We start from the raw sequence: 25040 nt of genomic DNA, 5'->3' as shown, positions 1-25040 counted from the left end.
GAGCCTTATCTGACTCTGTTGTATTTGAAATTGGCCCACAGATTAACAAGTTACTGAGGGAGTGATATTTCGACAGGGAGACATGTGCATGTGTTCTAGCATCCAGACAAGGAAAGGATCATGTATTTCCTTTCAAGTCTTGCTGAGAAAAGCCTCCTCTGATATAAGACTGTTGACTAGTGTCCTCAAATCACTATCATCTTCCTCTGAGCACTCAGGAATTGCTAACCTAGAAGAGTAAAATACATTCTACAAAGATGGGTTGGTCAAGTTACTCAGGCCTGGCAAATCAAGCAGTCTGGCGGTTTTTTGTGTAGGCTGTCACTCTTGTTGAAATTTCTATAAAACTTGCAGTCATTTCTGTTTAGATTCAGAGTAAGTATCTATGGTCTGCCTAAATATTTAAAGATCTGTACAGCTGTACAAAACCAATCTTATTCCCATTATTAATCCCAAGTACAAAACTCCAAAGACCCTACCTGCCAAATTTCAAAGCCATTTTGTACTATGGACACATAAAAATGATGTCATGGGTGTGACCAAACTCACCACTCAGCTGAAGCCATTACCAAGTGTGTGTGTTCTCTTAATGCGCCTCAGTTGTGGATCCAATGACATGAACATGAAACATACTGGAACCTGTAGCTGGAGCAAACTGAGTGCAGTCACATAACACTGCCATGCGTGAAGCCTCCAGCTGTGGCAGCCAAATTCTTCTGGTCATGTGCTCACAACTCACGCCATGTGTGAGGATTTTAGAGTACTTAGAAATGTCAGCCTCTGGGTGGAAAAATGTTTTTGATCTTTACAGCACAACTGGTGCTCTGCTGCGATATTTGTTCTAGCCGGCACAATTAGCCATCGACCAAGTTTATTATTTACTCATGACCCTTTGCCTGGCATCCAACATGTGAAAATTGCAGCTTTTTGACAGAAAGGGGAATTGTAACTTGTTGAATTACATATTCTAGAGGGTACAGGTATTCCAGTAACTCTCCTGTCATGGCTGATGTAGGGTTTTGTCTCAGCACCTACGGATACTGATTCTTTCTCAGTTAAACTTGTCAGGAAAATTAATCCATAAACACCAGAGGTTTATGTGCAAAAAGGAGACCGAGGAGTCCTGTAACTTTATTCAAATAAAGGGAGAGATCATGGAGCATTACTCACGGTGCCTCTCAAAATTTTTGGGGACACAGCTCCTCCTTTTTATCCTAATTTCCTGGCTGCATTTTCTCTCTGTCTTTCTCCATTGGCTGAGGTACTTGAGAGGTACACACTCCCTAAGACACTGAATAGCTAAGATGCTGACTACCTAAGTGTATACCACCCTCCTGTTTTTCTTTTTCCTTGTGTCTTTTTTTTTCTTCAAATCTAGAGATTTAGCAGTCTTAAGTGAGTAACAGTCTGTGTCAATTAATGGAATGTGTACGGAATTTATGGTCTCCCTACCATCAGGCTCACAGTTTGTTTGTAAAGATACTTCTTTCTACCTCCTTTCAACCTGATGCTTTTTTGCACCCTTTTCTTTTTCTTTTTTTTTTTTTTTTAATAGGTGTGTGTTTGTGTGAGTAAAATGTTCTTTTCTAATATTTAAAAAACACCTAATGGGTCATACCACAAGGTCGTCTTTTCAGCTGAGGGCTTGAAGCAAGGAGCTGCTTCATCAGAATTAAATTTGAGGTTAATTATCCAAACAAGTTCACTTCAACAATCCTCCTTGAACGCTCATTTGTCAGTACTTTCCGTGCCGCACGAGTGATAAAGTAACACAGGGCTGCATTTGCGCTCTGCTTCCTCCAGTGAGCCCTCAGCCGCAAGCTCAAACTACAGCCCTTGTCCTTCTCTCGGCCGATGCCAGATTGATGCCAGTAGCAAGGGGCCCGCAGCTGTCGGGAGCCTGGGGCGGCCCCCGAGGGGAGAACGGGCGAGGGCCGGGGGCAGAGACCCCGCCGCGCCCGCCCTGCCCTCGGCAGCCAGGACAGGGCAGCGGAGACCCCGGGCACTGCGCAGGGACAGACCGAGAGCTGCGGCGCTGGGCCCGGTGCGGCGGGAAGGAGCGGGGCCCGGGCCCCGCGGAGCGATCAGGGCGCAGACCCGGTCCCGTCCCGTCCCGTCCCGGGAGCAGCCCCCGGCACATCGCGCACTCCTATCCCGCTTTGCCTCCCCCGCTCCTCGCGGGGCGGCGGCTGCCCCTTCCCGGCGGGACCCGCCCCTCCCCGGGGCGGAGCGCGGCGGCTGCCCCGCCTCCCCGGCCGCGGCGGCTGTCACGGGGCGAGCGGGCCGCACCGGGCTCCTGCGGGGCCCCGCGGCTTCCCTTCGGCCTGGCCGCGGCTGCCCGGCGGCATCCGCGCTCTACCACCATGCTCAGGCGGATTCTGCAGCGGGTAAGGCAGCGAGGCCCGCCCCAGCGGCGAGGGCGGTGTGCCATGCCGGTGCCGCGCCGGTGTCGCTTCCTGGTGCCGGCCGGGCTCGGAGCTGCGCTCCCTGCGGCAGAGCCGGAGCCACGGGCCCTGTCCGGCCCGTCCTGCGGCGCAGGGTGCGGGTTAGGGCCGTCGCGGCCCCGGAGGCCGTGAGTTTGTCCGCCCCCGTCCTCTCGCTGGGGGACGGCCCGAGCCCCGACGGGACAGGACGGGCCGGGCCCGCCGTCGCGGCTGGGGGCGGCGTCGCGCCCCGGGCTGGGCGGAGGTGCTGGCGGCGGGCGGTTCCCGCGGCCCGGCCTGTCGGAGGGGCGAGGGGCGGCCCTGGCCGGCGTGGCTCCTTTCCGTAGCGCGGCGGCGTCTCCGCCCGCCGCCTGCGCCCGTCGCCGCGGCCGCCCGCTCATAGGGCAGGATAAAGGGAAGCCCGGCCTGGGGAGAGCCGCCGTCGGGACCTGCGGTGATTTCCTCGGGGGCTGGCAGGCAGCAGGCTCTTAACGCCGTCCGGCCGCCTCCCGTGTTTTAGGAGCCGGCTTTTCCGGCAGCTCTGCCGGGCTTGCGAAGCCAAGTTGTGCCACTCGTTCATGAAACCCTTCTGGCTTGCCCAGATCCCCGCACCGGTGCTGGTCCCCTTGCAGTTGGCCTGCGGCTCGGGGGGCGCTCCGGGAGGCGCTGTTGCGGGGCAGGTGCCGGCGCGGTGCCGGCTCCATGCGGCCGCGGGCTCGGCGGGGAATGAGCCCAAAAGGGGTGAGTCACGGCGGCGGGGGGCAGGCAGCGCTCCACATCCCGCACCGGCAGGGAACCGGGTCCGTGACACGCAGGAGGCGCTCACGGATAGAGCGAAAACCAGCTGCTCTCCCCGTTTTATCCGCTGTTGCTTCCAAAGCGTGCTGTCTGTGTAACACGTCTGCGAAAGTGTTTCGTTGGAAACGCTGGCTTGCTCTCCTTATCTGCCTTACAAAGAAGCCTTGTTACAAGAATGAGAGTTAGGGGAAATAAAGTAAGCATACCACCAACTTTTTCAGTGTAAAACATTTCTCAGGTTATTTTTCAGTCGTAGACCCTGAGCAGGTGAAGATCTTGTGAAGATCTTGGTCTATTTGGAGCTTCGTGTTTACAAGGGAGAACTTCCTTCCTGAAGCTTAATGGGAAGCCCTGCTAACAAGCAGGGAAACTTAGTACGGACCTAATTAAGTATTGGCAGCAGTTAACTGGGTGTTTATTGATTCTGAGAAACACCGGGCCATCAAGGAAGGCTTCTGTAAAAGAGGAAAAAGCTTCATACAGTGCCAAAGGATATTTGCCCCTAAGTAGGAATTCTGCTAAACACATCTTATTAACATCTAAAGTCAATGCAAAAGTTTCTGTGTGAGAAACCGACATCTTTTCCTAAAAGATTGAACAAATAGTTCTGCAGTTGCTCCTGAAAATTACAAGATTATTGTCAAGAAAGGTGAAACAGACTTCTTTCTGCCTCAAATTTAAATAGAGAAATGCCAAGATTTTTTTGAAGGTGTTAACCTTTAATTGCCGAAAATAACTAGATTTTTAAAAATTCACCTCATACTAAAAAGGGCTTTAGGCACTTTGTAAAAATTGTGATTGCATGCACAACCTTGTACATACGTACCATTTTGACTTGCACTCTGGTTGGCAAACTGTGAAAAATACTTCTGCTGTACTTTGATATTAAAAATGAACTTTGGGTATATGTCAGATATTTTAATAAAGAACATAATTATTAATATCTTTCATGTGTCTTGTGCAGTAATTTGAAGGACAAGGAACCTCCACTTGACCATTTGATTGTCCATCATTTGTATAGCTGGCAAAAAACTCCTGCCTTTCTGTCACTGAAACATAGTTTCTTGTGTATCTATTTGGTTTGTTATATGCTTATAGGTGATGTCACTCTAGCCAGAGAGCTGGTCATCTTGAGTTATAAAAGCATGTTTTTTGAAAAAGGAATTCTTTATTACATTCCTTTTTGTTGTAACTCAGCTGGCTGACAAGCTGCAAAGGAGGAAGACAACAAAGATATAGTTTATAGTTTCTGATTCCTGAAGTTTCTAAACATCAAATGTTTATTTTTTATACTACTTCTCTACCTTGATCACCTTTCTGTTTCATCCCCAGTTGTAATTTCTGTTTTTAAAAGCATCTTCACTGTGACTTTGAATGACATATTGTCAAAATAGAAAGTATTATATACTAAACATTACTTATTTGGCTTTTGAGGTTAGTATCTCCATGCTGTCTTCAACTAGCTTCTCATTTTACATCTTTTCCCTACAAGCTTCTAAATTTTTTTACAAGTTTCTAAATTTTATGTATGTTTTCAACATGACATCTCAGAGATCCACCTGTGTTGCATGTTTGCACCATAACACCCCCTTTGGTATGTTGTTGTCACTTCCTGGTTTCATGCATTGTTCATCATACTGATCTAGAAAAAGGTAGTTTTTCCCAAAGGCATCTGCATGGAATGTCTGAGATGCACCTTTCCTGCTCAAATAATTTGAGTGGTAGCCTTTTCTTTATTGTGTTCAACTTTGATGCCCTCTGTGGGCATTGTGTCATCTCTCTGTTGTTAATCTGCTATGGGACAGTGGCAGTTGCCTCTGGCCTGTTAAAGCAGAGCTCATTGCTTGTATTGGCAAGGAGGAGGCATTTATTTTCAGCTGGTAGAAAACTGATTACTTTGACCTCCTTCTGAGCCTTCTTCCCATTGCTCATAATTTTTTAGTGGGCAACTCATCCATTGGAGCAGTGTGACTTTTGCATTAGTTTTTGTCTCCATTATTTGTCTTTAACAGTCTACAACTGTTGGCTACTCTGCTCTGTTGGGTGCTCTCTGCTCTTCTATTGCTTTCTGTTTCTAGCTAATGCTCGAGTTCTTGGTCTTGAGATCTTGCTGTCTGGGGGAGAGCAGGGCTTTGCAGGCATTTCTGTAGCTCAGGTAGTAGAGTCACCTTTTCTCTTACTCCAGGCTCAGGCACAGAGGTATTTACTTGTCTGAAATCATTGCATCTCATGCTTGACTTATAGTTTTCTTTTCACATTTATAAGTGCAGGGCTCACTAGATAGCGTATTTACTTGGATAGATGCTGAACTGCAGCTGTGCCTCTGCTCTCTCCTCAAAGGGAGCGTGTGCCTCTTCCTGGGCACAAAGTGTGCTTGTGTAAAACTGATGGCATGATGAGAAAGAAAAGTTTTATGCCCTCTGAAGTCAGGAGTAATTTCATTTTTCAGAGTCATAAAGTAGCGTCACACTGCTTTAGAAGTAAATGGTGATACTGTTCTGTATGGCAAGATACACTGTTCTGAGCACCGAGAGTTCTTTGGCAACAAGGGCTTTGGCCCTCTTACCTTCTCATTTTTGTGCCTTGTTTGTTGCTTCAGGACCTTTTTATGGTTGTAGTAGTACCCTTATAGTCATATTTAAATCTGTGCTGGAAAAACTGTTAAATCTGTATTTTTTTCACATTTTCTCAAGGCTTTACGTATTTTTTCAAAGGTTTTAATTTATTCTGAATTTAAAATTGCTGAAAAGAGTCTTCTGACTGAAAGGAATGTAGCTATAGACGGATAAAAGACTATGCAAAAATGACACAGTAGTGGTCCATATTTATACTCCCTCATATTAAAGCATTAACTCACTCATTATATAATTTTCTATCCCTTTTCAGAAAACAAGCTGTAATCATTGTCATAATTTTTGTTGTTAATGATGTTTCTTTATATTAGCTTGCAGTTTTGAGAAAACATAGAGAACAGCATGATGAAGTTTAGCATATTACTTCTACAACTCTAGGGCTAGCAGTAGAAACACAGGCTTCTCTGCAGAGTAAACAGATATAATTGAGCTAGGAGAGAACTATGCTGGATCAAAGACTAACTTTGCATTAGTCTTTCAACTCTGGGTATGCCTTCAGATGTCAAATGCTGCTTTTATAACTATAGATACACAGAAGCCTGTGTGGAAATTTTCTTTTTCTCTGGGATTAGTAAGTAATTTATTTGCTCCCCTGTATAGGCCATCTGAAAACAAAGAACATCATTCTGAGTCTTTTCATAGATCACAAAGTCCAAACTGTTCAATGTGTGTGATTCTTTTTTGTTTAATGGAATGTGATACCACAGTAGTATGTGAGCATAGCATGACTGTGTGTGTGAACCCATTTGATGATGCAGTGATCAATAAAAAAAACACCTTTGCAATGTCCCATTCTTTATTTGGTAGGTGAAGGATATTTAAATTACATTACAACCTTGGAAGATAAATTAATTTTGTTTTTGATCTTGGCTTCCTTAACATTCTTTTAATTTTTTATTTAATTTTTTGTATCCATTTTGCAAATGGATACTATGAACTATAATTTGAAAGTTACTTAATGACCTCTTTCCTTCTCACTCTTCTTTCCCATGCATGGCACTCACCAGTAAATGTCACCGTTTGTACTAAGCTTTCTAAATCTAGCTTGGAATTATGCTTTCTCTTTTCAAGAGCACACATTGATTTTTGAAAGCTTAAAGGATTTTACCAGGTACTTTGTAATAACTTCTGTCATACAATGTATGCAATAAGACATGCCATCCAGTGCTTATTAGTGTGATTATAGCATGTCTGAAGTGTTTCATAAAGCAAGTACTTTAAGCAACCATGGAGTAATAACAGTGTACAGTGGAGTAATAACAGAAGAGCTTGCAACCTGGAGGATGTAATAATCTCAAATTTGTAGTGCTAGAACTAGCAAAACTTAATGTGCAAATCTCATTGCAAAATGGAGTCAACTCTGGGGTGAAATGGGATGGGCAATTAAAAATGTGCAGTAGTGTTGGATAAGGAGTTACGATATGAGGTGAAGAAAATTTTATGTTAATTGTTACAGAAGATTCTTGGTTTTGGGACAAATTCATTCATTAGGTATGCTGAAAGTGTATGTTCAGATATTGCAAAAGTGGAGGTAGATGCTGCCTGTCTAAAGACACAGTTGGACCATCTCTTAGTGCCACTGAAACATTAGGTGCAGTATTGTAACTTACCTGTCTTCCTGGGAGACCTGGCTTCAACTTACCATTTGTTTTAGATACTATTCTTCTGACTGTCAATGGAACACAACCCACATGTGTCATTCATGGAGTTCCTTACCTTGCATTTCAAAGCTTTCCTGCAGGATGTGTGTTTCTGTGGGCAGCACTTCTTAACGCTACTGAACAGTTGGGACAGGAAGGGAGCTCAGGAGCTCCCTGGTCTGAGCAGTTAGCAGGATCAGCTTGGAGGTCAAGAGCAAGTTGCTCAGGCCTATCTCATACTGGAAAAGCTGTTCTTTACATCCAGTAGGAATCTCTCATTACAGTTTTTGTGTCTGGACTTCCCACTGTGGTCTTCCCAAGCTTAGACCAGCTTGGCTTCCTCTGTTTGATGGCCTCTTCATGAGTGGTGATGTGACTGCTGTTTGGCACTCCCAAAGCTGTCTCTACTTCCAGGCTGAGCTGGCTCTGTTGCCTCAGCTTCTCACATGGGTCAGATGCTTCATCCCCAGATGTGTTGGTGGCCTTTTGCTAAACTCATGTTTATCAGTGTTCTCCCTGGACTGGGAGAGCAGTATCTGATGTGCTCCACTGGCTGCTGGCCAGTGGGGAGTGATCACTTCCTTTGATCAGCTGGCTGCGCTCCTTGTTAGCACAGTCCAGGCTCCTGGCAGCCGTCTCTGCAGACAGGGCACGCTGCAGGCTCCTGTTTGGCGTGCTGGCTGACACAAGGCCTCAGTCCTTTTCAGCAGAGAGACCTCTGTTACTGCCAGGAGTTCTCCTTCCCTGGCACAGGATTCTGCATTTGTCCCTGTTGAATTGCATAGGGTTCCCCTTGGGCTGTTTCTTCTGGCATTTCTAGGTCCCTCTGAGTGGCAGCCTTGCCCTTGAGTGTATCAGCTGGTCCTCTCAGTTTGATGTCACGTGGAAGCCTGAGGAGTGTGCACCTGTGGTCCATGCTGGGATGCACCTTGTTTAGTGTCTGTACCAGTAACCCTGGGAGGAAGTACCAATGCCTTCACTTTGACATATTTTGTATGTGTATGGTATGTCTGCTTACCCCCTTTTTTGCCTCTCCTATTATTACCTTGCAGAGCTTGCATTGCCTTGCCTATTCCTTTTGTATGCTGTGCTAGAAGGAAGTGGTGTTCATACTTTCTTTAGAAATACAATACAGCTAGAGTGAAAAAGCCATGGAGTAGGAAAACCAGAGTATGTTGATCACATAACTGATAACTTCAGAGAAGGCTGGAATAAGGAGAGATGGTTGTCTTCTCTTACTGTCACCAGGCCCCATAGCTTAGTGCTTCACTCCTCACTTCCCTTTGGCCAGTCTTCAGAGCCTTTCCTAAACTAAAGTGTATATCACTGGGAATTAAGTCCTTAATCAGTAAACTTGACCTGTTTATGACATATTTTTTAGATTTGATTAAAAGTAAAAGGCTTTGTTATCTTTGTTATCTTTGTTATCTGTGAAAGTTGAAAATAAAACATCTTTTTAAAACAAAGCAGGAAAATATACTTAATATTCAAAGAATGTGAATAATGTGTTCAGATTTCTTATAATAGGTTATATAACTGATTTGTCTTCAAAAAAAGGAACTATTTGAGCAAGAGAATTCTTTTCCAGATAAGATTTTGGAGGCACCAAGATCAAGAAACTAAAATTCTGTCCCTCTCTCTGTAGATTTCAATCCATATATTTAAATTCTTTATCCTCTTATATTAAAATATAAAATCCTTTATAGCATTACAAGTATTTCCAGATGGGCCAAAATACAGCCATAGCATTACTTTATTCCATTTGAGATTGTCATACTGGAGCTAGATAATGAACTTTTTGTCCTTTGTTGAAACTAGGATTGCATATACATATTGAGATAATTTTTTAATGATGTTTCCTTTGAGAATGCTTACTCTTCTGCATCAGTTAAGCAGTGACATTCTGGAGATGAGTAAGAGAAATTAAAACAAATTTAAATCAAAGCTATACTTAAATAAGGATTATAAGATACAATCCATCTACTCAGATTTTGAATCATGTAGTATTTAAATTTTATTCGCTTATTTTATCTAAGTCTCTAATTTCAAATCAATGCTGTAGTTTTGATTTTCAGCCTATTCATAGAATATGTCTTTATAGGTTGTCTTACTGATTAGCATGTTTTAACTTTACCACAGGCTTGATTATTACTTTTATTTTTTCCAATCAAGACAGTGTACCTGCTTGGGTGCTTGTTGGATCAACAGGGTTCTCAAACTTCAGTTTTCTGTCTTTCATATATTTAAGGGCTTGTCCATAATGTAGACAAGTTGTCAAGAAAGTAGGATAATACTAATTTACTACTAATGAAAGTTTTTAGATGGTAATTTCTACTGTTTTCCTGTAGGATACAGTGACCTAATTTAACATCACCGAGAGTAATACAACGGCAGAATTTAGCCAAATTTTTTGTTTTGTTGTGAGCATTCATGAGAGGAAGTGGTTTAAAATCCTGGCCTTTGCTTCTGGTATCTGCTTGGATTTTTATGAATGGAGAGTATTGGATAGAAGCTTTTTTTGAAGTGTTATGCTGAAAGTTATATAATTACTTGTCAACCTGTTCACTTCTTGTGGAGGGAAAATACCTCTGGATTCCAGCAAGTATAAGAGAGGCCTTTGCACAGGATATGTAGTGTGCTTTATTAAATATTTATTAAGTATTAAAATGTAGACTCTCACTTTTGTCTTGCCCATCTGTTTCAGACTCCAGGTAGAGGTGGGTCTCAGAGCTCGGATTCGGATTCATCTGCCACGCCTGGAAATGCCGTGGACGTGAACAACGACGGCTCCTCAGAGGTACTGTGCACATTCACGGGGCTGGTGTCTTAAATCTTGGATGCTGCTTCCATGGAGCTGTTGGAGTAACTTTTGATGCCCTTCTTAAATATCAGGTTGCAAATGTCATATTCTAAAAATTGTTTGTTATTTAAATAAAAAAAGAAGACCGGGCCATGTTTATATGTAACTATTAATTAGGCTTATCTATCCAAGTAATCACAAGCAATTCTTCCTGTAATTCTAGAGATGAATTATTAAAATTAAAGCAATGAGATGTAAGCTTAAGACTCCTTGTTAATAAATCTTTAATGAGAGCTGCAAAAAACAAGGATTGACATTTTATCATGCTTGTACTTCAGTTTCACCTTGCTTCTGCTAAGCTATAATGTATACTGGAAACCTCTTCCTTCATGTGAAGTATCAAATATATTGAATTTTATTTGGTAGGTAAATGTATTTGGAGTATAAATCCTATCAGTGTTTCATGTGTTTCATGTGCTGCATGCCATACTTAATCAGCAGAATAAGTTGTTATTCTTGCTGCAATCCCACATTTTAATGTCTTTGTATTTACAGTGTTGTCTGTCATTAACTCTGAAAAATGCAAACTGACTTCACTGGCTGTTGAAGCTCATTTGTGCTAATGTAGCCTGATTACCTATCTTGGACATGTTTTGAGCTTAACATACATACACAGTGCAGGGTTAATTACCCCTATTGCAACATTAAATGGAGCAAAGTGCCCTTTATTACACTGAGTAAAATGTGTGATGATTCAAATACTCCAGTATCTGATACAAGATAAGAGAAACTTTCACTGTGCTGTTTAAAATCCTATCTGTGCATCTGCTTATTTCTACTTTCTTAATGCCTTATTGCAGTCAATGTAATCAGACATTCCATAATATTTTGCTGCATGTTCTACATGTCACACATTTTTGAGTCCTAGTCTGTTTTGTGTGCATATTTAACAATCCCTGAAGCAAATAAATATTCTTAAATTGAAAACTAAAAATCTTACTACTTTCGTAGTTGATTAAGGCATAAAAACATGCAATGAGATGATTTCTCCTTTCTAAAGTTTGGTTGAAATGATACAGTTCTGTTAATATGAGTGCAGCATCGCTGACTGTACAGCTTGTGGGTGCCATAGGGTACCTCAGTACTAACGGAGCGGTGTTTTCGTGGCATGGGATGAGCTTTCAGTGTGGTGATGTGCCTGCACTATTGCCCCATTGGCTCTTCTTTCTACTGAGTTGAAACTGGGTCAGACCAAAGGCTGCCTTGTCACTCTTGACATGCATTTGTTACATAAAGAAAAGTAAATTCCATCATTACTTGCATTGGGTATTATCCTTAGCATTGAATTCTGAAGTCTGTTTGAAACTGAGCTCCGAACCTGGTGATGGGTTTTTAAATTCACATGTAACACTACTCGAATCTGTTAGCCTTCCTTTTCCCTCAAAGCTTCCCTGAGGTCTTGTCTCTCCTGGAGCTTCTCTTCAGGAGCACTATAGTTGGTCTCTGCAGAATGTTTGCTGTTTGTTTTATCATGATATTCCACATTATTCTGCAGTCAGAAGTCCATTAACTTGTTTTCACTTCAGTTTCTTGGCTAGATTTTCTAATTTGTATTGCTGCAAGATTCAAATGGAGAATAATTGCGAAATCTGTGCAGATTTGTATATTTCCTTTCTCCTCAAGCCTGGTTGAAATAAATCCTGATTTTTGAGAATTGTAGTATGAAACAGAAGGAGTGGGAAAGTCTGAATTCAGACTGCTCAAACTGCTCAAGAAGAGGTAAAAATTTGCTCATGTCCTGTCTGTCACCATATTGGCACTTCAGGTCCCAGGCAGACCTATAATGAAGTCTTTTATTCACTGTGCAATATGCCCAGGGAGGAAACATTTGAGTTTCTCTTACCTTTGCAGCTTAGGTCCCAGTGCAACTGTCAACAGTACAGGGTTGCTAAATATTCCATGCATGCAGTGAGTCTGCCAGTGAGATGGTGCTTTCCTTAGTATAATGTAACTGTGTTAACTAGACAGGTTTGCCTCAGCCTCTCCTGCTGCTGTTGCAAACTTGCTTATTAATTTATAGAGGCATTTCTGCAGTCTCACTGCACCACTCCTCCCTCTTTGTCTGAAACATCTGAGCACCCTTATGGGAGACCTTGTGATGAGGTGACTTAATGCCTTGTAATGCTTCATTCACGATATTTTATGCAGCTTGTTTCTCTGTCACATGAAGAGGCACCAGGAGTGTAAGGAAAACACATAGTGGTATGCAGCATGGTCCTAGTTTCTAGGGCATGTTTTAGATTTATTTATTTTCATGTCCTTAATAACTCTTCCTTCTTGCTTTCTCTATGGTATTGCTATGGTTTTTAAAAATTCTCTCTCCAAAAGGAAAACAGACTTTGCTTTTGGTGACTGTAGAGAGCTTTCAACATAAGAATTCAAACTTTTGATTCCAGATCTGCATTTTTTTGTCTTTAATAGTTTCTTATAAACAAATATGCATTTCACAGGGCTTCATCTGTCCATTGTGTATGAAAGTGTGTGTAACTCCCACTGATCTGTCTGAACATTACCAGAGTGAGCACACTGGGACAGAAGGAAGACAGGAGCTTCGTGACCTCCCAGCTACTAGTGTGGGTCTTGTTTATTTTGTTTAAATAGCTTTGGTGATGGGCTGCTTTAAATGAATGACATATTTTCCTGGTGTCAGCCTTTTAAATTGTTTCTTTTGATTCCTTGCTTAAACAAAATTTGATCTCATGTGCATGATTCCAAAGTATACATTCACCAGAAGAATTAATTCATGTCTAGTTTTGTGGTTTGCAGTTGTCTGTCACATGAAATATTTGCAGTATTAGAAGACTTGCATCACTGATATATACACTTCTCTTTTTAAACTACTTTTGCTTGATTTTCTTATTAAAAAGACTGTTTCCTTATTTGATTGTCTTCACATCAAATTCAGTATCATGATAAACATGGTGTTGGATCAGGCACATCCTTTGTGAAAAAAAGTGTTTTGAGTTCTTATTAGCTAACTTTTTTAAAAAGTGGATTTTTAGTGCAAGATAGGTACATTGGGTAAAGGGAACAGAGGGTGGTAATATAAAAAACTCAGAAACTTCTCTTTTTGAACATGTTTAAGAGCTTATGTATTGCAGCAAAATTATAAAATAATTAGGAAAAAAATTTAATAGATAATCTTACTAGATTTTTTTATGCCCCCAAGAAAATGTAAATGCTGTTTCAGTTAATAGATGTAAATTGTAGTGCATTTCTGAATTCTTCCAATTGTGCAGTGTAAAACTCACACTTAAAACAAAATACATGGTTTTATCCAGAACTAGAAGAAGTTAGAGTCTAGAAGTTAAGAACCTCCGGCTGCACAAGGCTGTCTGATTCTTTTTGCTGCAAACCTTGAGAGAGTAGATTGGACTTCTGGGGGTAGGCAGCTTGCTATGCACTGAACGGGTTTGTATAGAGGGGAAGTTTTCCATTGCTTCTGCCAATGTTACTTTTGCTGAGTTTTGAAATCTAAGTGTTTATTGTAGGATGTGTGTGTGATGTGATTTTATTGGGTTTGGTGTTGTATTTGCTAGGTAGTGCCTTTTTCCTTCCTTATACTTGATGTGTAGTTACACTGTCTTTTTGAAGGGAAAACTTAAAATTGTTGGATGTTATTCCCAAAAATGATGAAAGGAGTCAATACATTGATTATTCTAGAGATAGCTTGAGATGTCATTTCAAGTGTGAAGTGTCAGCTGATAAAGTGAGGAAGATCTGTGGTAAGACTGACCTGTGCTGCTCTCTTGGAGTGGTGTGGGACCTCTCAGAGCCAAGGCAACTTGAGTGTGGCTTTTGATGGACTCCTCACTGCCTCTTGTTGAAGCAGAGGCTGTCAGTCGTGCTCTGTTGTGGTCAAGTCAACTTCTTATTTTCTTTATTATCTGGTCACGATGCAAGTGCTGTACTTGAATAAGCTGTGGCATTCCTGATGTGATGGTGTCAGTAGGTTGTGGCATGTGAGCCATCAGAGGTGGTTTGATTACCTGAAGAAGTTACTGTTTTATTTAAGCTGCTTGTGCTTAGCATATTTCATGGAGTTGACTGCTGGGTTTTTGCCCACTTTGAGTTTTTGTTTTTCCACTGACTTTTTGTCAGTTCCTTGGTCAGTACTTTTCCCTTGAAGAACTGATTACAGCTTTTAACTTGATAAATCTATGTATTGAGTGTAGCACTTGAAACACAAATTCACTTGTTTCTAACTGTTGCTCTTTCCTGTTGCTAAAGCTGTGTTTCTTTGTACTGTTGTTCAGTAAATATCTGTAAGAGGTGAGAAACAAAGAAAATATATGTGGGGGGTTTTTTTCAGTTTGATCTTTTATTATGTGAGAATGCCTAGAAGCATTGAAAAAGTGGGGAATTCTGTTAATAACTATAGTCAATACTAGTATGAAAAGTTTAACATGTTTGACTGCTGAGACGTCAACAAGCAAGCTGATTGTTTGCTGCTGGGAAATAATAGTTTGCATTTGTAGCAAACACATAGAAAAAGCAACACAGCCAGGCTGTCACACCTCATTCAGTCTCTGCACTTTCTGGGACAGCGTTATAACAATGATAAAACGTTATCAGTGTCATCTTATGTAGCAGACATATGAAACATTTCTCAGTCTGCCTTATTTAAACTGTTAATATTTAGTGGCATTTCTTGTGATTAGTACTGTGGATAGTACATAGTACTGGGAAGAGTTCAATTACCTTTTGTTGGAAAGAGTGCTGAAGAAGCTTGTGAGTTCAGGATTTTTGCTAGTGAACTCTCCTTTAGCAAGGACATAGGATGTGTTGCAAGGCCAGTGTTTAGATACACTTTGTGAGACCTGAAGAACTGTTACACAGTTAACATAAGCCTTTGTACCTTGCTTCAGATTTTACATATAGTTTCTTTGCTAGCTCTCATTCCATTGGTACACCTATCAGCTGATGAAAATTTTAGCAAGTGCCCCTGTGTTCTCCTTGCTTTTCCTTCCTCTATGCCCTCCATGCAGTGAGAATTGTCTTTGTTTTTCAGTAACAAGCATTCTCAACATGCAGTGTCCTGTTGTGGGAAAGGTTTCTTGCCACTCACCTGTAGCCTGATTTATGGCCATCTTCTTGAGCAGCTCTCTGCAGCCCTCTTTTGCAAAGTAGGGGTTGAAACCTATGATAACTGGTGAAAATGTCAGTGTAATACTTCCCCTGTCCCCCAAGGTGTGATGAAGCCTTGCTTTGAAATACAGTGGCCTATTCAGCTGCAGGAGTAACCACCAAAGTGTTGGCAAATGTCTGTCCATGTATAGCCAACTTAGGCAAACAAATAATGTATGAAAGTCCCACACGTTGGCAAGTTCCCAAACATTGTTTCCCAACTTCATGTATACAGTGGTGTCCCTAACAAAAGCTCTGTGGTGGCTTCTGTTTTGTTTTCTTTTCTTTGAAAGGAATGATACATTTCTAAACTGTGTCCTGCATTTCCTGACAGTCTCTGTTGGACGTTCAGATGATCTAAACAGTGAGTCAGTACAGAGGCATAGTTTGAGACCTCCTGTGCTGTTTTTATCTGAGGCATCCAAAGCAACCACTGAATGATACCCCTGCAGCATTAGAATATGGCGTCTGTTAATATCTGTTGTCTTATCCACCATTGGGCTAAATCTAAGGCAATTTCCAGACACTTCTTTTGAGTAGTCTTCATAAATTTCCAGACTTTTGGTAGGAATGTATTTCTTGGCTAGTACAAGCAAGATATGACCTTGATGTTTTCTGAATAGGCTTTTCATAGCAGAATTACAGAGAATGTAAATTGGCATAGTAGTTGTGCAAAAATGTGTGGTTTTAAAGTCAGTCTTTTAAAAGATCACATTCTTTATGTTTTTTCCCCCTGATTGTCTCTTATTGTGGATGCAATTGATTGACTCTTTTGTTTCTGTGCGTGCCCTTGGAGTGTTGCAGACTGTTATTGCACAGAACATCATGTCAATGCTTTAAAGCTGATATTTTATTCTCTTTCAGTTGCTTCTCAAATTAGGTTGTGGTGCCTGTTTTCACCTCAACAGTACTCGCCTGCTTTGCACAAGAACAAAAATTATTGATTGAGTTATATTAGTATATTAACTCCCTTCAACATCTGAACAGTATTAAGAGAATGAAGAATTAGAGATACTGATTTGATTTGACTTGGCCATGGAATATGACTTTTTAAGAAATAGAGATCCCACTGGATTAGAATTTCTAACTGATGACAATGTTGTAGTCTTGCAGGTTGTGACACAAATTTTGTCTTACTGATCAATAGCAGTAAAAACATAAGACAACTGAACTAGAAATTATGTTGGTTCTATTCTTCTCAGGAAGAATCCAGCTTCTTTTCTAGGAAGAAATAAATTCTACATTCTGGTATAAAATACTACATAAATACATCTTTGCTCTCCTTGTCCAGAAGTTTAAATACTTGTAAAATTGAAATGGACTGCAGGTCTTAATTATACTCAACATGACCTTTTAACCTAATTTTCTAATGATTAAATAGAGATGTTATCTGAGAAAGCCACTGTCATCTTATTGTTTACATAAACACAGAGGGAAGGGTTTTATTTGGTGAAAGACATGAAAAATGTCAACTGTATTTTCTTTTTAGCAATATATAAAAGGAGTGACCTAATTTTTTTATTCTTTAGCTTAAAATGTGTCATGATTTTTTAAATCAATATGTAGGCCTTCTGAAATAAATTATGAAATGTAGTCTTGCCCTTGCTGTCTAGGCAGACTGTTTAAGCTGCTTCTGAGAACTTCCTGAGGATTCAGTTCATTGCTTTGATATATATTTGGAAAATACGATCTAGAAGCTACTTGATACATCTTTCAGCTCTGAAATATCACTTATGTTTCTCTCCACTGGCCCTAAATATATAGTTTCTGATCTTCCATCATGTAAAATGTTTCATCCTTTAAATCACTGTATAACTGGGGAATATCTGGGTTTTAGCTTGGACTTACTGTTTGAGTGCTGGTGAAGATGTGTATCTTATATTGAGGAAAATTGTGGAGGTTCATCTACAGTGGAAGAAACATGTATGGTGAGCTTACTTTCAGTTTTCTAAACATGCTGGACTTTATTCACAGCATACAGCTTATTGTACAGTACAGCTGTGTGACAGTAAGTCTGTGTTCTGAGAGATGGACAGACATAGGTCGTGGCCAGAAGGTGTTGCAGCCCTGGGCTTCAATCACTGCTGTTGGCCTTTTGGTCATGCAGCTCACTGGAAACAGGCTGTAGCTAGGAATGCTGGCCTGGTATTTCTGGAAGGCCAATAGTGAAACTTAGATACTTAAATCTATTTAAACTTAAAGCCTAGTCCTGTGAATGCCAAGCATGTTAAAGTGCATCCTGGGTTTTGGTTTGGGCTAAGCTGTCCTATAGCATGTATATAGTGGAATAGTCACGAATGTTTTCCATATGGTAAAGTGTCAGTTATCCTGAAATGGTTCTCTGGGGTTGTGAGGTCAAGGTGTGGACTTTTTTGGTTTGGTGTTTTTTGTTTTGTTTTGTTCTGTTTTGTTTTGTTTACCATAGTTCTTAAATATTTTCCAAGAATGGAAAACAGTGAAGCAGTGAAGTTCCATGGTTCCCTAAGCTTGACCCATGTTGTAAGTGCTGGAATAAAAATACAAGATGTTGCAGGAGCTTTGTTTGTATTAGTAAATGCAGCTCTGTGCTATATGAAGCTATTTGTGCTATATGGCTCTCTACCACACACAGCTGTAGATCAGCAGCAAGTGTAGCATCCTAAATAGGAGTACTTATTCAATTCTGTGCAGTTTTAAAATGGGATTGACTTCACTATCATCTAGATCATCTTCTAGATATTGCTAGAAGGTGCTAAGGAAGCTGAGTTGCTATGGCTGTGACTTTAAAACTTAAATAAGGTGCCTTGTTTCTTGGATTCTAAGGACCTGAGCACAGCTGAATTCCATCCTGTAAAAATTGTTTTGCCCATGGGACTGTCCTTCAACCGTCCTCCAGTTTTAATTTGTGAAAGAGGAACTTTGGGTAAAGTAAGCTGTGCTCTCACTCATTAACTAATTAAGGCAAGGTTTCATATTGGCTCTAAAAGACCATTTCATTAAAGCTTAGGGCAAAAGGAGAGCAGTTGGCAGAAGAAGAGAGATTGAAAGCATCTGTATGGAGGTGTCTGAGTTACAGTTACTGATGATGGAGCCCTGGGAGGTGTAATGCTGACCCTACCTAAGGTATGCACATCTGTTCAGTCAGGTGACTGCTTTCTTGCTCCATTAACTGTGTTGAATAGCTCTGCATTGGTAGTGATTGGGGAGTGGACAACTACATGTAAATGCTGGGGTTTTTTAAACCTCAGTTGGGAGCCTTCAGCTAATGAAAAAAAATCATTAAAAGTAAGACAATATTCTGAAAAAGCTGACATTTTTGAAATACTTCTTTACACAGCCAACCCCATCACCCCTAGTTCTACAGAGCAATATAAGAAGACAGAAACCCAGGAACCTTTCAGTCCTACACATTCATTTTCCTGTTACATGATTTTAAACTGGGAATAGTTTATGTGAGGATTAGGAGGACTCTATGGTAGCCTGCAGTTGGTCTGGTTATCCACTTGTCTTCCTGTGGGTCTGTGCCCTGCTTTTGCTGGGCACTGTGTTTCAATGTTGTAGGTCAAAGTTCTTCCAATAGTTAATAGCTCTGTAAATTATTTTAGTACAAAAAAACCCCAAATCCCACGCTAGTTTTTGTAGTGACATTTTCCTTCTAGTGTTGCTTTTAGTATCCTGGCATACTTCCCAAAGAATGCTATCTTAATGATTCATACAAATATTAATGTTACCAGAAAGAAATAATTTACCTTGAATGGCTTTAAGGAGATAGAGCACTGAGAAGCTTAACATTATCAAGCTTGAAAATAAATCTCAACTATTAGAGGAGATAAGTAGTTTTTTGTTCTTTGGGCTTATTTGTAAGTCTACCTTGAGAAAGGTAGGTAAAAAAAATCTTCTGGTGCTTTCATGGAGCCTGAGATCTTTAGTGAAATTTGGCATTATAACTCAAGCTGAGGCAAGATGCTTTCCTACAAAACATCTATGTAGCAGTTTCTGTTCTGCTCTGAGTGAAACCCATGTGTTTTGGAGTCTTTGCACTGAGGAAGGCCTGTCCCACTACAAACAGCATGGTACTCTGGTGGTGCTTGATGCTTGGCATGGCCCATGGGCCTCCTGAAAGAAGAATGTTTCCTGTGGGACCAGAAAATTGGGATTTGAAGTTTAGCATCTCACTCATTCTCATTGGAATGCCTGGACTATTGGGTCAGGGTCTGTTTTGAGCTGTAAATTGTGTGCTGTCTCCTAGTTGTTTGTTTGTACATGTATATTGGAGTTTGGTTTGAATGCCTTTTTAAAAAAATTGTTCTTTCTGTGCATGGCTTCAGAAATTCTGTGGTGATCTCAATAACTTCTTGCTGATAAAAACTAGTGCATGTAGTTGTGGATTATGTTTTGTTTTCTGTGAAACTGTCAGGCAGCTGCAAAAGTCCTTGAATTCAATATTCTTGGTGAGAAGATATAAAAACAAACCCAAGTAATCATCATTTAACTTCTTTTAGGCTCTTTTCTTTCTGTGTAAAGTGAAAGATAAACCCAACCAGAAACTTCAGCTAGGGAATCATGAGTTACAGTGCAGCACTGAAGGGGCTGTAAGTGGTGTCTTTGCTTTTATTAAATGAAAAATGAAATACCTTTTGCTTCTCTGTGGCTGTGCTTTATGCAAAGTAATCCCTAAGTACATGTTAAAAGGAAACCAAAATTCAAGATACTTTCAACTTGCTTCTTCTGTAAAGGAGTCTGTTAGTTAAGGTATCCATCCAGGTGCAGGCTTACTGGCAAGGATGCCTCAGCTCCTCCCCTAGGCTCTGATGACACCTCTTGGTTGTAGCTGCTCCATCTCCTCTTTATCCAAGACAGCTGTGGTCCTGATGTAGGAATATGTTGGACCTGATGTAAATTCCTGCAAGCTGACAGAAATGTTTACTGAATTTAAGCATCTCAGACTATCAGATTTCTTCCCTTCTTCTTACATGATTGTCTTTAGAATAATAAAATACACTTTTGAACATATTTAGAGTTCATCTCAAGATGATACTGAGAGATGTTTTAATTTGGCTGTATTTAATTTTAATTTTTTTTAAGAGATAAAGTTAGTGATCCACCAACCCAGTTTCCCAAACAAGATTGTCACTGGGGCTGATAGTTACAGATCCAGGAAACTTAAATGCTTCTACCTGTTACTGACTGCTGCCTGAAGGATCCTGATGATTCTGATTTTCCTACTGTAAAGGCAACTGAATTGGTGCTGCTGACATCAGAGTTGACATTGGATATTATCAGTCTGTGAGGTGCAGCTGATTCCTGGGTTTGTGCAGTTTCAGGCTGTGATGTATGAGTGCTAGTTGCCTGTGTTTTTAGGAGCTGGTGTTCCTGTCCACCTCTGTACAGGAAAGATGACATTTTCCATGGCAAGGGCACCTTGTTGCTGAAGGGTGATGGCTCACTGTGTTAGAGCCTGTGTGTCAGACCTCCAGCAAAAGCTGCATTAGCATAAGGCTGCATGTGAGAGCTGACTCCAAGTGTCCCCCAAAACTGAGGCCAGCCACAATCATGACAGTGCTGGTGGAGAGCCTGTGGCTGGTGGGTGATGCTTGCTTTATCTCTGCTTGTATGGGAGGAAGGCAGTTTCTAAAAAGAAGAGGAGGAGGTTTTGTCCATGTTTCCCATCTGGCAGTGACAGTATGCCTGTCTCCCCAGAGCTCCCATCCACCCTGCAGGCTCACAACTGCAGCACATTCCTTTTGCTCAGCAGCTCTGCTCTGCCTCTGGCTGCTTGTCCTTGTGGACCTCGCCTTCAAATCTGCCTCTCTGCCTGCCTGGAAATCTTGGCTGGCTTTGCCCAATAATTGAGATGAACGATTGCTGTCCCCCTGGGCTAATTGCACATGTAATCTATTCTTTCCTCTTCTCTAGGGCTCCTATTTGCATAGAATAAACCCCAAGCACAATAAAACCACAAAAAAGAAACCCAAGCAAAAAAACCAGATTTTGCTGTTTAAATGAAAAGAGATAAAGGGCAAAAGGAAGGAGAGGCCAGAGCAATTTTCTGCACTCATTCTTTCTAGATGCACTTACTGGAACTGTGAGGAACACATGCTTTTCTCTATGAACAGCAGACCTTCCCATCACTGGGAAACTAAACACAACACTGAGAACTGCTTAGTAGAGTTTCATCCTGAAAGGATGATGTTGTGCTGTCGTTGCACTGTCATTGTATGAAATTGACTTCTTTCTGTATAAAGCTTACCAGGAGAAAACCCAATCCTATATTTTGGGACCCCCTGTAACCACAGAGGGTTGGCTGTGTGCCAAGCAAATCCCTCTGGTTCTTGCACTCAGAGTGACTCTCACTGGCATCCTATGCTAATTGTATCAGATAAACATTACTGGGAACATAGTAGCTGAACAAATTCTGTACCTATACTTATATATTAGTTTACTTGGTTTAATCTAGAGTGAAACTGTGCTGATTAACTCTGCAAATAAATAAATGGTTCTTAAGGTTTGATGCCTGTTTCCTGCTTAGGAAAGAGTACTCTGTTTTGTTTGGTCTAGTTGTGACAAAACTAGTTTTCCATATGATATGTGGTGGACCTGACAAGCAATTGTATTTAGTAATTAATTTCTGAAGCACAAATAAATAGTAGAAGTTATGAAGGCTCTGTTTAGAACTGGGGTAATGAAGTCTCTGTTTAGAACTGGGGTTACATTTGAGTAGCTGAACATGGTAGTTTTACATAGGTTAAAACGATGTAAATGTTGTTGAATTCCTAGTGACTTGTGAAACAAAATACTATGAATGCCAAATTAATAAATGAGTGCTGTTTGTGGTTGTCAACATATGCATTCATTATGTTCACTTTGTCCTAATATTTAAATCTGTTAGCATCCAGGTACAAATTTAAGAGCAGAAGAGTGCCAAAAGTCTTCATGTGTACTCCATAACTCATGGAGTTCACTGTGCTAAGTGAAGTGTGATAATCCCATTTAGAGGAGTACTCTCATCTTGGATGCTGGAGAGCCTTGGTTTAATGTTGGCGTACACTACAGTTTGTAGCGGCATAAGAAACTTAAGGATAACATATAAATGTAAAAATACATATTTGAAATGAGTTAAAGGGACAGGGGGCCTTAAAACAGTTAAAGACAGGCATCCCACTTACATGAGGTCCCTTTTGCACTGCTTGGAATTACAGGGAGTCTTTAATGTGAGACGAGGTTTTTAGCTCTTACTCTGGGAATGTCTCAGTGTCACTGCTGTTATGGGCTGAAGTGTGGATGGGAACTGGGCTCAGAGTTGGCATGATAACCACATGAGTGAGGAGTCAGTGTGTAGTCCAGCACTCAACACCTGATGTAATAAATGGAGAAAAATTTGGTGGATGGTACTTCTGGTAAGTGGCAGCTTGAACACTCCATGAATGTTTAGAGATGCATAAAGAGGAACATAACACTGTTTGCATTTGTGGGCTAATGGGTAGAATGACGGCATTGATCTGCTAAATTTCCACTCTGGTAAGCTTGTATGTATGCTGGAAAGAAATTTGAGGATTTATGATTCTTAAGGCTGTAGAGATACGATTTTTTTGATGTGGTATTTATTTGAATGGCATTTACCAATTAATTATATGAAAGGTAAAAAGTGATTCTTAGTTGTCTGGCCCATATTAAAATCAGTAGTTTCAATATGTAGATAGTTGGTTTATTAATAACTGTGCTTTAGAGTGGATAGTTATATCTCCTTTTTAAAGACCAAACTCCAGATGCTACCTTCTATTTGGAATAAGAATGTGATTTTATGAAAAGTTGTGTGGAAAATTGCTTTGTTGGAGGAGGGGGAAGGAATTGCAGAACAGTCTTTTTTGTTTTGCTAAGTAAAATTTTGTTGCTGGTATGTAATACTGTTGGGGGAAAAACTCACTGAATAATGGAATGTGCCTTTTGCAGGCATTTTCTAACATTTTAATTACAAAAACTCTTATTACAGCATGAAAGAATTAATATGAATCTTTGAAATTGCTTTTACTACTTAAATGCGCAAACAAAATTTATGGTTCTATATAAAAATAAGAAGGAAAAGAAATGTATTTCATTTTTTTTTTGTTTGTTTTTCCTTTTTGTAATAGGGCTTTATTTGTCCTCTCTGTATGAAGTCTCATGGATCAGCAGAGGAGCTGTTCAAGCACTATGAAGCAGTTCATAATTCTGGCATTGATTCAAGTCACAGAGGGGAAGGTCATCTGTCACCAGAAAGGTGAAACAGTACTCATTTGTGCATTTGTGCCTTTGTGCTGGTGTTGAGCTGCTTCTAGTTACACTGAAGGTTTTATTAATTTGAATTTATGCAGTCAAGTGTTTAAATGTTCATGTCCCATTCCCAACTAGAATTAAAAGGCATCTTGTAGCTTACGTTGTCTGATACTGATCTGACAGTAGGTGAAAATCAGATACATATGTTTATGGTATTAAGCCACCTGTTTCTGATTCTGCATACAATTCAGCATTATAGACCAGAATGATTTTTACAAGTGTGGCAGAAAAAAATATGGGTTTCTCCTAATTTTAACACAGAGCTGAAATATCATCATGGGAGAGTGGAGAGGACAACCCTAAAGATAGGGAAGAAACCCAATTTTGTCCCTAGTTAATTAGGGTATTTACTGGGGAATTACAATATCAGTATTTGCCTGAATAGCTTCCCTAATTACCTAGTTATTTGCAAATCTGAGAAGTTTCTTTGTGTGCCAGTAAGTCTCCTTCTGTGTTTCAGAAAATCCATGCTGATTTTCAGAAATCTTAACTAGTTTATTGAATTTTTTTTGGTCCAAACTGTATTATTAAATGCATCCCTAGGAAGAATATCAGGTTGTTTCTTTTCTGAGAGCAGTGGTATGTAGCAGGAATTGATAATGTGAAACTTTATCTAGAAATATTAACTGAGTAGTCTCAGTTGCTTTGGGAAGGTTTTTCTTGGGCGTAACATTTTTATGGGTTTCCCCTTGCTTCCTGCTAATTCCTTTTCTGTTCAGTGCTTGTTTTGTGCTGCTGTAAAGAGCAGTCCATGCTGCTGTTTTGTCACATTCCCCTGGTTTGTACACAGGAGATTCAGAGCGAGCAGCATGGAGGTACATAGAACATGACCCTGTGGCTTCTGCTGATCCTGGGGAGTAAACAGTTCAAATGTTTTCTCACAAGCAGAAATATAGGACAAAATGACAAATAATTACATTGAAAGAAATACATATATTTGTGTAACTAACTCAAGAGAGGCTGACTCTTTGGTGAAAAAAGAGTGTGGAAGATAACATGTTTCAGTTGTTATCCAAATGCATATCTGTATTTGATCTGACCAAAGCTGGCAAGCCAGTACTGAGCAAAGCTGGCAAGCCAGTAGGAGCCAGCATTAGCAGAGGTCTTGGATGACTCTTTCCTCATGGATAGCTGCCTTTTCTCTCAGTTGCTGCATCAAAATTGAGGCTTTATACAGGATAAAGTGATAGGGTACTAATGAAGTCATATTGGGCTTCTGATGTGCACATTTATTCAATAATGACTATGCTTTTTATGCCTGATTTAA

General features: G+C 40.6%; 1 protein-coding gene across 3 annotated transcripts in view; it reads left to right on the top strand.

The window, feature by feature from the left end:
- Positions 1-2265: 2265 nt before the first annotated feature.
- EEA1 (early endosome antigen 1) overlaps positions 2266-25040 on the top strand; it is a 66495-nt gene continuing 43720 nt past the window's right edge. For 2 of the 3 annotated variants that reach the window (XR_008482893.1, XM_054272799.1), the window contains exons 1-4: positions 2266-2387; positions 10199-10291; positions 12805-12927; positions 23590-23717. Coding sequence is in view for 1 of the 3 variants with exons in the window: in XM_054272799.1 (XP_054128774.1) it covers positions 2364-2387; positions 10199-10291; positions 12805-12927; positions 23590-23717 (368 nt within the window). In the remaining 2 variants the exon portion in view is untranslated. The remainder of the gene's footprint in view (positions 2388-10198; positions 10292-12804; positions 12928-23589; positions 23718-25040) is intronic. The other variant, XR_008482894.1, reaches the window with a different exon arrangement.

The sequence above is a fragment of the Melozone crissalis genome, unplaced genomic scaffold (genome assembly GCF_028551555.1).
Source record: "Melozone crissalis strain CALT ecotype California unplaced genomic scaffold, PUWL_Pcris_2 ptg000004l_1, whole genome shotgun sequence".
NCBI lineage: Eukaryota > Metazoa > Chordata > Aves > Passeriformes > Passerellidae > Melozone > Melozone crissalis.
Note: the sequence above shows the minus strand (reverse complement) of the source record. Positions and strands in the feature narration are given on the sequence as shown.